We start from the raw sequence: 16,767 nt of genomic DNA on the forward strand, positions 1-16,767 counted from the left end.
CAGGGGATGGATGCTGAGGAGCCTTCAGTGCACACTGAATAAAGCGGGATTTATTGCTGACTAAACCTGCATGCCTATTCTCATCTCTGCTAATTTGAGGTAGGGGGACTAATTTATCTGAGACAGGTTGCTCTTTCCCCCGCGCAAATCTCCTCTGGGTTGTTTGGCTCCAACTCCTAAGCCTTTCCCAAGGGAAACCTTTTTGACACGGCCTTTCTCCTGCCCTCAGCAGCACCTCTCCTAATCCTGCATCTTTCCCGGTTGTGTTGTTGTTGCTGCTGCTGCTACCGTCTCCTCCTCCTCCTCTCCTCTCCCCTCCCCTCCCCTGCCGGACTCCTCCCCGCCTCTGCTTCGCCTGCCGCCTCCTCTGGCTTTGTTGATGTTTCACTTTGTTTTAATTCCCGGCTCCCAAGATGGAGGCGGCGCTGGGGCCACGCGAGTTCCTGCGGCTGCTCCCGGGGCTCCTTCTGCTGCTGCCCTCCTGCCTGGCCGCCCCGGAGCCGACCGCCGCTTTCTCCCAGCTCGATAGCCAGGTAAGGGAGAGGAAGGGTCTCCGGGCAGCCTCATCTTTATTCTGACGGCACCAGGACGGAGAGTACACGGAGGGAGTGGGGAAGAGGGGCGAGCAAAGTGGACCCCTTGGAGGAGTCCGATAAAACCAAGAAACAAGAAATGCAGTGGGTTGGCCCCTAATCTTCCGTGCTCATCTGCCCCTTAATTCGGAGTAAGGAAGCGACATGCTGCTGTAGATAGGCGCGGCGGCGTTGCATTGTTTGTCTTGTCTAAGGTGCCGTGGGAGTGTGCAAGACTGAGTGTGACGTGCAGGAGCTTCGTGTGGACATCCCGAAATGGTGCCCTAGTGCCCACCTGTGTGAAATGCTCAGGCTTGTACACTTTGAAGGTGTTTTGGGGGGGTTCTTCCTCCCCCACCCCAGCCCCGGGAAGGAGCGATTTGTATATTAATATGTATGCAGAATTGCATAAGATGTGGCATCAGGCCTTGTGTGGCTTGGATTTTGGTATGAAGTAGGTCAGCTGCGTGCTTGCTATATATGCACACAGGCATATGCAAGGGACCGAATGGATATGCGGTGAGAATACATGATGTCCATTGAGCTAGGTAACACCAAGATTAGATTTTATTTGTCTGATTTGAACTTTGGGATTGAGTGCTTTCTTTAATGCATGTGGTCTGCGTTGAGAGAAGAGCATGATATTCTCAACTGTTTCTGTGCGGAAGCCTTTAATGATAAGCTATCCAACAAAAACAAATTGCTTTTGAGTGGAAAATAAAGAGGAATGTTTAAGTGATTTGTAGGTGTTACAAATCCTGTGATTTGTGGGTGTTACTAGTAGTTTCTTTAAGTTAATCACATGTTATAGCTGTGTTAGCTTGAAGCACAGGAGTGGTTTTGGTACAGTGTCCTTTTCAAGCATTTAAGATGCTACTTCATTCAACTTCTGATAGCTAGCTAATTGCTAAGAGAGCTAACCCAAAATCTCCATCACAAACATTTGAACAAGCAATGATTAGATTTGGATTAACTTTATCCCTGGTTTTCAGTGTGATGGAGTAGTATATGGAAAGATCCACTTTATGAAGAACTAGCAAAGTAAATACATCAAGTGAGCATTTATAAGACACACATTCACTCTATGTTTTTTATATCGTTTATGAATGAACTGAAGTTTCACATGAATATGCTGTACTAGAAAAGTCAATAACTTTGCTTTTTGAAAGCATTTTTTATTTTAGAAAAGGAAGGTGCAAGAGTCTGGGGACTCTTCTTTATAAGAGTGGTGCATATTTACTCTTCCGGTAGTGATTCTCTTCACTACTAAGGTGATGGCTACTTGCAAGAAATAGTAGAAATGGGAGAATCACCCTCTGTGTCTTTGTGGTACGTAATGAACAAAGAGCAAAGGAATAGTTGACACATCATAAAACTTTGATATAAGGAATGCACTTATTTCTTAATAACCCCTAAGAAGTAGATGCTGCTTGCATAAACATAAGGGTAAAAAGATTTTGATCAGTACAGGTGTTCATGACTTGCTAAGGGTCTGGACTGCCCAAAAGAAGTATTTTTGAGGTTCTTTTGTGATTTGTTTTCCTCTATAGCTATCTCAGTGATTCCTAGGAACTATAAAATCAACAGGAGAATATCTAAGCGGAAAGTGCTCAGAAGTTCTGTCCTTCAGGCAAAACACTGCTAGTGTTCATTCCATGAATCTGGAATGATCTTCCTTCAGTTGTTTTACTACTTCCCTACCTCCCTCTTCCCCAAAGAATTCTCATTTTCACCCTCAACATGTAATCTTTACATCTTATATTTTAAAGCCTCCAGAAAGGCTTATTGCACCACTAGAACCAACCTGCTGGTAGAAGTTTACCCTCAGAATACAATTATTTTAGAAATATATCTTCTTGAAAAATTGTTAGAGGAAAGGACTAAGAAAGAAAGATATTGAAAGGCAAAATAATAAAATGTCTGTTCAGTCATTTGCTTATGGTGCAATCCTCCTACATGACCACTATTGCACAATTTCTTGAAATTTTTCTAAACTACGTAGAATATGCTCCACAGTTGACTCCCCCCCCCCTTTGTTCTGTCGAAATTAGTCATTCTTTGCATTCATCACAAAGGGAACATTGTGAACTCTGGCCTTTTTGTCATAATTTTGCGGAATAGAGAGTTTTGAACTGAAGGGTCATTAAGTGCACCCAAGAAATACTCTACCCAGTCATGCAGTGTGTGTATTTGGCAGGGCAAAAAATGCTGGGACACCCAAGAGATGTGTAGTGTGTGTGAAAATAATATAATGTGAAAAGTACTGTTTTTTATTGATTTGTACTTTTTATTATTTAAAGTTTTATCACAACATTCACAATATGTGCCAGCATAAAAGGAGGGGAGGGGAAAGAGTGCTGGGCGGGGTGACAGTTAAAGGAAATATAAACCAGGTTATACATACAAAGCCAGCATACCATCAGCTGAAGCACATATGCAGGCTAGTATACATTTGGTAAAATTCAGACCTAAGATGTTCATTGAAACTGCTGTACCTCAGTGAATTATTGTAAGGATAAATGAGCTTGGTGGTAGGGCTGGGTGATATCTGGTTTTCAACATCACAATATACCAATATATCACAATGTCTGAAATAAGGATGGAGCTATGTAGAGGCATTGGCTGGCTTCACGGTTTCCCCCACATTGTGTTTTTTGCATAGGGCACGCATGCACCCCCCCCCCCATGATTTGTGATAAATTGCCAGGTCAAAAATTAAGAAACCAGTATCACGGTATGGACTCCGCCCAGCTCTTCTTGGTGGTTAGGAAATCATGCACATTCTCCTAAGCGTCTTGGAGGAAAGATAGGACATAAATGCAAATAAACAAATAAACAATAAATAAATGAAGGAGTACCAGAGAGGTTATGCAAACTTAGGTTTGCTAGCTGCAAACCACCCCAAGAGCTTTTTATTTTGTTTTCCTGAAAATATAAATGCCAGCAGTAATCTGGATTCCATCTCTGGTGCTAATTGAATTGTAAGGCAGAGAGCAGAAGTAAAGTATTGGTTAAACTTTTGATAAGTTAGACATTTGTCACAGTGTGGCACGTGCTCTCTATTCATGGCACTCTCATGCACTGTGTTCTCATATATATAGCTTATAAGCAGTTGGTTGCCTTAATTTTTTTAATTAAAATATAAAGCAGGTGTGGGGAACCTTTGGCTTGTTAAACCCCAGCAATCATGGCCAATGGCTAGGGATGGTGGGAGATGTAGCACTGCAACATCTGGAGAGCCAAAAGTTCCTCACACATGAGCTAAAGGATAATGTGAACACACAACAAATAAGGATATAGTTAATATACCATCATTTTGACAGTTGTTTTAATATAGGAAAACCTAGATATGGAATACAACTGGTGTAATACCTATTCCAGTGCTGTGGGTTAAACCACAGAGCCTAGGACTTGCCAAACAGAAGGTCGGCGGTTCGAATCCCCACAATGGGGTGAGCTCCTGTTGCTCGGTCCCTGCTCCTGCCCACCTAGCAGTTCGAAAGCACATCAAAGTGCAAGTAGATAAACAGGTACCGCTCCGGCGGGAAGGTAAACGGCGTTTCAGTGCGCTGCTCTGGTTCGCCAGAAGCGGCTTAGTCATGCTGGCCACATGACCCGGAAGCTGTACGCCGGCTCCCTCGGCTACTAAAGCGAGATGAGTGCCGCGACCCCAGAGTCGGTCATGACTGGACCTAATGGTCAGGGGTCCCTTTAAAAAACAAAAACCTATTCCAGCAACTCAGATGAGAACCTGTTGTGCATTGTAGAATGCAATGTTTATTATTACTCAATATCTGGGGCACAGATCAGGATAAACTGCAGAAAGTGGAAGTAACTTGGTGCCTGTTCATCAGATTATACGTTTTTTTTACCAACCACACCATGATCAACTGACTGCTAGATCTCACAGCTTTTGAAAACTTGGTTGTATTCAGTTCTTCATAATCTAAAGGTCCGTTATCTAGTTTTTATAAAATTATACTCTACTTTTTGAATATATAAGAAACACTGATAGATTAAAACTGGTATTGGAAAGGGTTTTGGAACTGGAAATGGAACCAGCTACCTAGTTCAGTGTTTCCCAACCACTGTTCCGTGGCACACTAGTGTGCCGCGAGATGTTGCCTGGTGTGCCGCGAGATGTTGCCTGGAGGGAGGCGGGCGAGTCGGGCGGTGAGAGGCGGGGCGGCGGCGGCGAGGAGAGGCCGCCCAGCGCGGGGCTCTCGCCGTCTGCCTGCCTGGCTGCCTGCGAGCTCGGCGGGCAGCGCCTCCGTCCGCAGCGCCCGCCTCGCGGCTCTCATTCCCTGCCCCTGCCAAAGCTCACCCAGCTAAGCCGCGCTCTCCTTCCTGCCTCGCTTTGCTGCCTCCTCCCCCCCCACCCCCAAAGCTTGGAGGTTCCCCAGCAAGGGGGAGGGGGAAAAATTGAAACTTACACTTTCGTGCGTCCCTCCCGGCGTGACGCTGCGCGCTGACGTCACGGGGCTGTAATGGTGGTGTGCCTCGAGATTTTTTTTCATCAAACAAGTGTGCCTTTGCCCAAAAAAGGTTGGGAAACACTGACCTAGTTGATGCCATATTGAGGAATCTGTAACATGTTTCTTTCTTTGAAACCTCTTCCTCCTTCTCTCACACTTGCAGGAAAGCATCAAGATTAAAGTTACAATGCTGGAAAACAACAGGGATGGGCAGGTATGTCAGACTTCCTGTACTTGCTTTAGCTTAGCCTTTTATCTTGTGATTGTGATCAGTCAGTGGAAATCAAGCATGTATTTAGGGTCTAACTAATCTGTGATAGATACAGAGTAGAAGGTACCGTTGATGGTAGCAAGTGATGGCACCATGTGACTTCTTGTTTTGCTCCCCTAAAAGATTATTGTGATCAGTGGGAATTGCGTATGCCTACTGAATGGCTGGTGTAGCTATGCAAAGCATTTTGGGGTGTCTCCAGGGAATATGGAGGTGAGAGGATGCAGAATCCTGTGGATCCTCAGCCTCGCTCACTCCATTTTGACCCCTACCACCAGCAAAACATCTACACCTGCAGAGCTTTCCAAACATGTACTGGGGGACCTCTGGTGCCAGCTGCATCCCATAACCAGTTGAATGTCAGTTCCATGATTGCAGCCTTAACTTCTTAATGTCTGAATTCTGGTAATTGCTAAAATGATTATTTAGATCAAATAATCTTAACAATTGTGCTTGACCTTGTATTACAAAATGTGGACATTTAACATGTTTGATTCTGTTATTTTCTTTAGGTCATCCTTAATATTACCTATGTAAATGGTCAGGTGTATGTAAATGACTTTCCGCTGAAGAGTGGAGTTGCTCGGATTAAATGTCAGACTTTAATATGTAAGTATTGTTTAATTCCTTACCTGTGCTGTGTGCTTCCATGCAGTTCACCACTCATGAATAATGGTATAATAAATAAGTAACACTATACTATATACACATCTGTACTGTTAAAAATAAATCTCCACTGTTAAGGTATATTTAAAATAGAAAAAATATGAAATGGAGTGCCCTCTCTATTTCTCATCCACAGTGCTCATATATTCTGCCCATAAAAAATAATGAGTTCAAACCTTCCCTTTCTGGAACAGTTAGCGAAGTTCCTGTTCAGTTAATTTATTTGTTAAAGGCAAAGAATTTGTGCCGTAGACTAGGCAGTATAAATGCAAGGATGTGACTCCACCCTGATAAGTCCTGTCTGTCTCCTTTCTTAAACTGGCATATATCCAGATACAGTTGTGTAAAAGAAAGAATAATAATAGAATGTTGGGAGAGTCTTTCCGATAATCTTTGCAAAACACTTTCTTCTCCTGTAGACTTTCTTAGTTTAAGTTCAATCTCTGCTAGAACTAGAGATTTGATAGAAAAGATTTCCTAGTAATTTTTATAATGTAGTTATTGAAAATGGAAATACTGTTTCCCCACCCCCTCCCAATCTGCTTTGTCCTGGACAGAAACATCCTGATTTGGGTGTACAGGCAACATTTTACATAATGAATGAAGCTAAAGCAATTACTTTCCATGGAAGAACATTTTATGCACAGAGTAGTCTCTTGATGCACTGGTTATGGGTGGTCTCAAGGTTAAGTTCTGAGATCATCTACCCTTTATGATCAGCTCTTGCACTAAGGGCATGCTAATGTGTTTTAAGCATTGGCTTTTGAAAGCCGAAAACATTATGCATTAATAACTAAACATGGTTTACTTTAAGGAGACCAGGCAGTGGCTCATCATGGTTTGGATGCAGCAAAAGTGCTCCTATGCTTAAAAAAATTAGTATAGATCTTCTAAAGGAAGTAGGTTCTCTTGAACTGAGCAGGGCATATGTCTCAATAAACATATTTAGAAATGCGCTCTCACTGTTCTTTACTCAGATGCAGTCAACTCTCAAACCATCACAATACAAATTTGTATTGATTTAATATAAAATGTAATTGCTGTTGGTTCTGTAAGCCTTACCTTTGAGTTTCTGTTAAATTTCCAAGATAATAATATAAAATGGTTCTGGGGTTGTATAATAAGAGTGCATGTTATTACTTCCCACAATGCATTCAGACATCCACTTTGCCTTACTGGAGGGATGGAGGGAGGTCAGGGTAGGAGGGGGTCTCAACTGACACTAAATACCCCAATCCTTGCAGAAGAAAATAGTGGTAGTTGGAACAAGCCCTTATTTTTTTTGTTTTAAACTCCAAAGACTGATTTGACTTGTGTATTGTGGATAGAAGCTGCCTACATATTACCAACAGGGTTGGACGCATGCATGTGCAAAGCCAGCAAGATAGCCGCTCCTTCCCTAACAGAAATGTCCATAGGAGCAAGGATATAGTACTTGTCCCTGGGGCAGGGAGTTTGGATGATTGAATGGAAGCAAGTGTCCTATCGTTTGCTTTCCTTCATTTTTGTGCCAAAAAGTCATGGGGAGATTGGTCTTGGTAGACATGGTACACGCGGGTGGCGCTGTGGTCTAAACCACTGAGACTCTCGGGCTTGCCGATCAGAAGGTCAGTAGTTTGAATCCCCATGATGGGGTGAGCTCCTGTTGCTCTGCCCCAGCTCCTGCCAACCTAGCAGTTCGAAAGCACACCAGTGCAAGCAGATAAATAGTTATCGCTGTGGTGGGAAGGTAAACGGCGTTTCCATGCGCTCTGGTTTCCATCACAGTGTCATGTTGCACCAGAAGCGGTTTAGTCCTGCTGGCCACATGACCAGGAAAGCTGTCCATGGACAAATGCCAGCTCCCTTGGCCTGAAAGCGAGATGAGCGCTGCAACCCCATAGTCGCCTTGGACTGGACTTAACCGTCCAGGGGTACTTTACCTTTACCTAGACACTTGCTGTGTGCACTTATCTGAACACTATACCTGCTCCCCTTTCTCTGCTACCAATTTTCACAAGTCCAAGCTTTAGTGGGAATGCAGTGCTGAACTCAGTTCTTGGGAACCCTATGGAATGAAGGAGGCTGCTTGTGTTTCCACTTGATCTTTAGGAAAACAAATACGCAGATGATAAAAAGTATTCTTGTTTGCATTCAGGAAAACCTTTGTACTCTCTTGGCCCATGACCACTTCTTTTGAAAGCTGCCTTGAATCCAGCAACAAGCAGTTTTGTTCCAGTGCAGTGAGGAGCCAAATCTAATCTGAAATGCACGGATCACCCATTTATGTGTACCTTGTTTTTAGAGATCATATCTCTCTATATAACCACTATATGACACACAGTTCTTCATTGATAGTGGAGAGTAGTAACTCTGAAACACTACAGGAAGAGGAGCGATTAGGAATTGTCAGCGTTCGCATTATGGTCCACGAATGGCCGATGGCATCCAGATCCAACTTGCGATTGATTGTTGTTCAAGAGGAAGTGACAGAAATTGATGAAAAACGGGTAAGTCATACCACTTTAAATTATTATATTTGTTGTCCAGTTTTTAAATTCATTGGAGCACTTTGTTCCACCGTGAATGGGTAGTTTAGCTGTATGATATGATACGGTGTCCGATGTTTAACCTCTTTGGGCAGTGGACCCCAAGTACATTATTTATTTACTTTAAGTATATTCTGCTCCGTATTTAAACAAAAACATTGAAGCTGTTTACTAAAGGAATCAATCTAAAAAAAATGCAATACAAATTCCACATTTAAAACTAAACAGCAGCAGCAGTCACCCCACATTTTGAGTAACATAAGCAACAATAAATATCTTTTAAAATATACATAAGTAAAAGAACTAAAAACCACAAAACAAATAGGATTTAAAAAGAAACCATAACACCACAACAATATATACTGTATATCATCACCAAACAGGGCTTTCCAGGGACAGGGAGAAGACAGGGCTCATCTAGACTGGGACCCATTGGAAAGCCAGCCCTGCTGCTGTCACCTAATGATATTGACCTAATACCTGTTAACAGAATTTCTAGTACACAGCTCTTTTCAATTGTAGTCTGATCTTATTGTAAAATCCACTCCTGTACTGCAGAAATTAATGATTCTAATCAAGAAACTGTCAAAAGAGACACTCTCTTTCTTCTTGTTGCCACACACATTTAGTAACAGTGCTTTCAAAGAAAAAGGGTTCTGAGTTCTATAAAAGTGACAAAACTCTTCCTCTCAAATAGTTCTGGTATCCTGGTGATTTACTTAAAATGTATGGTGTGTTTAAATTTTCAGCATGAGATAACTTGCCACACCCAGTTGAGTATTGTGTACCACTGTGTACAGTACAGTACTGTTTACAGTAATTCTGTGTTGTATTGTGTTTAGTGCTCTAATTGTTTTATACAATATGCTCAGAAATGTGAAATGAACTAAGTGTGAAGTGAACTACTAGGTATTTGTTTGCTTCAACTCTACTGTTCAATGCTCAAGTCTAAGTTTCAACAGAAGTTTCACTGTGGATAGGTAATTCTTGATCATGTCAGCATTCCAGCTTGGGCACCTGAAAGCCTGGCAGAGGGCTGAATGATAAAACTTACATCAACAAACGGCATCCTGCTACATTCCTCTTCATTGACATGTCTCTAAATTGTTAGGGTTTAGCACTTTACAGTCAGATTGGATTCCACCCCCCCTTCACAACTCATCATGTCAGTGTTGGCATCAGGTAGTATGATCTGAATTACTAGTGACAAAAGGGCAGGAAAATAAACCAGTTCTGTAATTAATATATGACGGTGCTCTAATTTTGGTGCCAAGACTTATTCAGTGAGCACTCATGGCATCCCATCTCCTCCTAAAGAGTTAATAGATTGGTGATTTGTTTAGAAAGTTTTGTTTTCTGAATTCCAGCATTAGAGAACTTTCCCCATCCAGTTGCATTCTATGCATAATGGGGAATTGTTGCCCAGTAAGTCTGTGTTGTGTTATTTTTAGCACTCCCATTGTTTTATACACTACACTCAGTCTTCTGCTTATTTCTGAGTGTGATAAATGCAGCCATTAGTTTGTTTAAATACATTTTTTCAGCTGAAGAGTAGGGTAAAAATACTTCAAAATACATATGCCTGCTCTTTCTCTTCCCTTTTAAGGGAGAACCAGTCAGGATATTAAGTACAATTACTGAAGCTGAAATAACAGCAACAGACACTTTGGAAACAAATTCTACTGATTCAGATTACTTCCTATTAATCACACTTGGTAGAGTTTACACATCATTTATTAAAGATTTCTCATTACCATACTATTCCAGGTGACGTGATTCACAAGAGGCCTGTCTCATTTTTATCCCCATGGACTTTTGTAAATTGCACCACACTGTTGCAAGCAACAAACGGCATAAAGACTTCACAGCAGAATGACAAATTCTATTCTGCATTGAGTTCAGAATGTGGCATGTTACAACAAAAATCCTACACCTTTATAGTGACAACTTGGGGGTGGGGGTGGGAAACACCTTGAGGCCTTGGTAAAAAGCCCCTGTGAAAATCAGCCCAACACTTGGTGGCAACTGAAAGGGCAACTTCATTGTTATGAGTGATCAGAAAAGGGAACTTTGTGGGGCTGTATGTTAACATAACCATAGAAAAGCTCAGGACGTTACTGGTTCAAATCCACACAGAGGCAGAAACATTTTAGGGAGATGGGTGCAGTCCAGGTAGGCTGGAGAATCACTGGTGTCAGCAGCTCTGAAGAGCTGCTTCCAGTCAGTATTGACCGAGCAGTTAACATGCTACTCTCCATATGCCATGGACTATAACTTCCAACTTTCCTGACCATTGGCCATGCTGGAGCCCAACAACATCTGACGCATAGCTGTCAACATTTCCCTTTTTTAAAAGGAAATTCCCTTATTCCGAATAGGATTCCTTGCAAGAAAAGGGAAAAGTTGACAGCTATGATCTGACAGGCACTATGATAGCTGTAAACAATACTGAGCTGGATGGACAAATAATCTGACTCGGTATAAGGCAACTTATACTATATATTTTTCCAGTTTCACAGAACTGAAAATAAAAGGGTGCCATTATTTAAGTCTCTGGGATATTCCTTCCTTATCTGAGTGCAGTCGTGGTGGTAGAGGGTCCTGTGTTTGGATTAGAATGAAGGGGCAGATTCCTTCCATCCCATGATTTTGGAACTCAGGAGGCAGAACTTTCCAGGAATTGATGTGTTCATGGTCAGTCATGTCCACATATGGGAGCATCGTTTGGAAGGGAGGGGGAAGGAGCAAGCCATTCATTCATTCCCTCCCATCCAGTCAAACAGAGGCAGCTCCTTTCTTCATCAGTTAGGCCACAGCTAACATATGTTGTTCTGTGGATAGTTCTATTAGCCAGATGCACGAAATACTAGCATTTAGATCATCAGATGAAACTGACAGCTCATACAGGAATTAATATTTGGCACAGAATTATTCGCGATTCTCTACTTCAATTACTTTAAAACAAAACAGCATTCCCATACCACATGACACTGCTGCTTTTTCATACTTCCCCACATTGGCCCTCATTCTAGAGAGATGATGTTCAGTATGTTTATGTTGTAGTGGGTAGGCCCCATTTCCTGGTAATGTTTTAATGAAAGATTAGGATCATGGGTTTGTTGGCTATTTGCAGATTAGTTGCACTGTAGAAAGCTTGTTGGGGAGACCACACATTACAAGGAACACAAAATAACTTCAGCTAAATAACAAAAACAAAAACTCCTTTTACATTAAATATATCAATAAGCATGACCCAACCACCAGGGTACTGAGAGAGCTAGGTGCTGCTCTTTATATACTATACCCAATTGCTGACACAGCTTAATTAACAGAACTTAACAGCACCTGCTATACTGCTTCACAGCTGTAAAACTAGGTCACGTTATTTGCTCTGGCCCTTAAAGAAATACACATCTTGTGGAACAATAATGAACCTTCAAATTTAAAGAGACAATTCAACAGGGTTGCTCTTTAGAAGAGAGTCGATATCACATCCTGCACTTCACCTTAATATCTCTTTAGTGAGACTCCAAAAAGGGCTACAGTGAGTGGAATCTTTATTTAACGAGGAAGAACCATGGTTCACTGGTAGAGCATCTGCATTACTTGAAAAGGTATGAGGTTCAGTCCCCAGCATCTCCAGTTTGGGCTGGGAATGGCTCCTGCCTGAAGAGTGGCTACTGGTCAGTGTTGACAGTACTGCGCTAGATGGACCATTGGTCTGTCTCAGTATAAGGCAGCTTCCTACGTTCCTAAATCAAACAGACTTTTCATCTTGGCATTCTGTTTATCTTTTATACATCTGCCTTTTTATTTTCACCATTTCAAAAAAGCACCTACCGCTCTGGTTTCAAGAGGATTGCTCATAAATAGTTATACTTCTCTTTTGCAGGTTCAGCAAGATGAAGTGACTGAAATAGACATCTTGGTAAAGGACTTAAGAGTCCTTAGGCACTCAAATTACACTGTTCCTTTGAAGGAGAGCATGCTGTATTCCATCCCCAGAGACAACGATATCTTGTTCACACTTCCAAACATTGCAGGAAAAGGTATGCAGTGCTGCTGATCTCTGACAAACCGGTTTGACTTCCTCATTACAGAAAGTGTTGCCATAATTTTTTGCCTTTTCATTTAAGTTTTCCTGTATTACTTTTCAGTATCCATACACCGAAAGGGAGAACATCCAATCTATTTTAAGTTGATTGATTTTAAAATGTCTATAGGCTGCTTTTCCGATGTTCTAAGTGGTGTGCATCATTTAAGAACAACTTGGTAAGATGAAAGCAGCAAATAATGATAAAACAATCCCCAAACTAGTGAATCAGCCAAAATGCCAGCTAAGAAGTCTTTCAAGTCTTATGGGAAATGGCCAGAAATTGACTCCTCAATTTTAAAGGCAGGTCAAATTTGTTTGTTTGTCATTCTTTTTAGTATGTTGTATTGTGAAACAAAATGCACAAGTATATTTGGATATTCTCAGAATGTAGCATTACTTTGTTATTTTGCTTGCTTGCTTTCCCCTGGAATTATCTATGGAGGTGGGGAGGCATCTACTTGTTAAGCTAACCTCTTTCTTTTCTTTTTAAAAAATAGATATTGAAAGCCCACTACAAACAACCAGTCACTACCTTCTAAGACAAGTAGAAACTACAGTGGACGAAGAGACAATGCCTGGCAAGTTGCCAGAGACTCCTCTCAGAACAGAGCCTCCATCCTCTTATAAGGTCTTTTCTGTTGCTGTTACACCACTATTGTAGGGTGGGACATTCCCATGAGACATTCCAGGAGCCTAAATTATGTGGGGGACAACAAAACAGCAGGGCAGAGTACTGCTGGGACAGAGGAAACTGCTCCCTACCCTTTCCGAAAAATATCATAGAGTTATTCTGATTGCAGAAGGGATTTCAACCCAAAACCCCAATGGTAGGGAAGGCCAAGAGCTGGGCGTACATGCACGTTTCAGAGATGAGAATTCACAATGCCCAAGGCCAAGCTTGTGTGTTCTCAGCTCCTTTCCTCCTGGGATATGAGAGCACAGGTGTCTTTTTTTACACATTCAGCTGAACTCTTACTGGTTGGGAGCATGGCCTGTGGGCATGGTCTTCCTCCTGCTCTACAAGATGATTGAACATATGTGATGTTCATCAAGGAGCTGAATGTTTCTTGCCCTGTAACTGAACACAAAAGAGAAAAGTTAATTTAAACATGAAAAAGAAAACATGAAACCAAACTAATAACCAAATGTATTATAGTCAAAATCGTGTGCAAAAAAAGACATCTATACCTTGAGCTAAAATGTATTGGTATTTGTATACTAATTCTAGAAGTTTCAGATCCAAGATAAGCAAATTAAAAGTTCCTGGAATTAAAGAAAAGTAAAGTATATATTTAAAACATAGTTAAGATATCAGAAACCTAATGGTGATATTCTATTTCCTACTCTTGGGTATAAAAATCCACAGGTCCCACTTGGAGTAGTGTTAGTCTGCATCAAAGAGGACATTACATACAATAAAATAAAAATCATAAAAGAAGAAATCCAGTCACAGAAATACCAGGCCTCCAAAATAATATATTATGAACATGTTATTATGCTCCTGACCAAAACTCTGGTGATGATTTTCAGACAGACAAGCCGGGTAGGCAGCCAAAGGAGAAACTCTTGTGATAATGGACAACTTAAATTATCCTCACTTTGGGTAAATAGCAGGTCATAATAAAAAGACAAATTTCTAGATACAATAAATACTTGTGTCTCAAATTCAGCATTTCATAATCAGTGTAAGCTTGCCCAGAAAGCGCAGTAGCGTGGCATTCAATTTCAGAAGAGGAAGTGTCTAAAAATGAGAGGTTAGTTACAAAGGAAGTTAAAAAAATTCTGCTTACTGCTGCAGTCCCCAGAGCCATTTCCCACACTGTCACCAATGGTCCTCCAAGTCTCTGGAACAGATTTTTGAGGGACATGGTGGGGTTATAGAGAGAAGTAGTAAATTGGCACCAATTACTTCTCCTTCTCTTATATAAACAGACCCCTCTGCTAGATCAAGAGCTGTTCCAGTATCACCCAATAATTATAACAGAGTCAGATAAAAATGTACAGGTGCAAACGACTCCAAGAGAACGCCAGTGTGGTTAAATAGCAATGTCAAGGAAGCAGTCAAAGGCGAGTTAGTACCCTTTTTGAACAAAGGAGGGAAACAAAACAAAATCAGCCAAAACAAGTGTAAGTTTATGAGGCAAGCACAGAAGGAATTTGAGAAGCTTCAGGCAACTGGGGGGGGGGGGAGAGGGGAAGGGAAACTTTCCTTCCATGATCTTCTTTTTGTTCACTTATCTTAAGATCTAAGTATCTGTGTGGATTCAGCATATATATCATGTGCTGAAGGCATAGAAGAGGAAAAAGCTGCTGCCGTCAGGCGGTGTTTGCAAACTTCACCTCTAAACTGGCCACTGTTGGATAGAGTGCAGGGCTAGAGCCACCAGTCTGATCCGCCCCCGCTAGTCTTAATTTCTCAATGGGATGTGAAAGATGCTTTATTAAGAGTGACTCATGCCCACCTTTTACTGTCAGCCCACTGTTTATTTATCAGTAAATAAATAGTGGTTGAGAGCTAAAAAGATCATTTAAATTGGAGCAGTTGGGCTTCCGAAGAGGATCTGTGGTCTGAGATTTGAAACAGATATACCACCTTCTGTGTTGAGTGGATCAGGGCATCAGTGATGGGTATTTAACTAGCAGTATTGTTGCATTTGCAGGTGATGTGCCAGTGGGTGGAATACTTGAGAAAAGAGCTCTGCAGGTTCTGGCTGCAGTCCTTTCCAGTGTTCTTTGATCTAATGTTGGTCATTGTTGTTGGAGTTGTTGGAGCAGCTTTAATCATCAAAGTCTTAAAAGTGTTTTGCCCCTCATGTGAACCCAGGTAAATGCCTTTCTACATTTCATTCTGTAGAAGCAAACTGTTACTTCAGAAAAAAAGCAGCTTATTTCTGACTACTGTTTTCTTTCCTTGCTTAAATTTTTGTGAGCATAGTCCAGTTCCACAAATGTAGTTCTCCTAAAATATTATAGAAGAATGGTTTTAAAAGGGTCAATATATTATATTTCAGGTGCAGCTGTTTTGAACAGTTGCTCTTCCTAATAGGCACTATAAACGCAGAAGACAAACTTTTTTTTAACAGTCTTAGCTTACCATGCTTACATATCTGTTGAAGTAAATTTGTTTTTGTTGTACAGTTTTCAGTTCTGAAGCTGAAACAACACTGTTAACCTGGGCATGACAACTGGTAAGAAAAACCTTGAATTTCTGAAGTCTAGATTTTAATGACTACCTGCTTCTTTTTCAGGGGAGTCCTTCAGGTTGATCTCAGTGTCGTCCCTGTGGTCGGGATCAGCTTACTTCCAGATATTCCAGAGAAGACAGATAATATAGAGGAAAAATGTATTTAAACACATTCACCTTAATTGTATGAATTTGTTGACACGGTATTTGACACTTGATTCTTAATATATTGTGTACCCTTTCCTATACAGACTATGAACTATCAATGTTTTAAAATGTTTTAAGAGGCCCCAAAGACTACATCTCCACTTCAACCACCTTAATAAGTTATTGACAGAAGGGGGGGGGGGAAATAGCAGTTTCCTTCCATAAGGACTTCAGCAAGTTCTAACTTCTATGAAGTAATTTCCCATCTCCTCATAAAATCATCCCGACTACACTGGTTGCATGAACCTGCCACACTAATCTAAATAACCTGCTGCCTTGAAACATCCTGAAATTTCAGTAATGATACGTGAACATAATTAAGACTGCAGCCTTAAGCTCCACAGAGCAATGAAAATAATAAGTGATTAGACCCCAGCAACATGGAACAGCATGGACAGGATTGTACACACCTGTGAGAAAAGGAAAGCTAATTTAGGCCTGCTGTCCTTAAGCGTGCCTTATGGGAGAGGTCGAGAGATAGCTTTCATCCTGCTCTTACAACAAATTCAGTATTGGTGCGGTGCTTTTTGGTGCATAAAAGGCAATCTAACATTACAAGCACTTTATTCAGTCATTTTTTAAAAAAGGCCTCTTCCCACTAAAAGTTGTGTTTGTAAAACTGTACTTCTTGAAGTTGCAGTACAGTATAAATGCCTCTTACCCAAGAGAAAATGTCTTCAAGATCCCGATTTACTAAGAATTGTTTTACATATGGATTTGTACGATCACAGCTTTACAATAAATCCTTATCTGTTGAGAGAAACTGGA

General features: G+C 41.2%; 1 protein-coding gene across 1 annotated transcript; it reads left to right on the top strand.

Annotated features, from left to right (window-relative positions):
* The first annotated feature begins 373 nt into the window (after positions 1-373).
* GINM1 (glycosylated integral membrane protein 1) lies at positions 374-16,762 on the top strand. Its single transcript, XM_081187236.1, has 8 exons — positions 374-533; positions 5,211-5,261; positions 5,831-5,927; positions 8,322-8,473; positions 12,405-12,561; positions 13,106-13,236; positions 15,269-15,432; positions 15,857-16,762. The coding sequence occupies exons 1-8, from the start codon at positions 414-416 to the stop codon at positions 15,957-15,959; spliced, it is 975 nt and encodes a 324-aa protein (XP_081043362.1). The 5' UTR covers positions 374-413; the 3' UTR covers positions 15,960-16,762.
* Positions 16,763-16,767: the final 5 nt, after the last annotated feature.

This window comes from Podarcis bocagei, assembly GCF_964188305.1.
Source record: "Podarcis bocagei genome assembly, chromosome: 3".
NCBI lineage: Eukaryota > Metazoa > Chordata > Lepidosauria > Squamata > Lacertidae > Podarcis > Podarcis bocagei.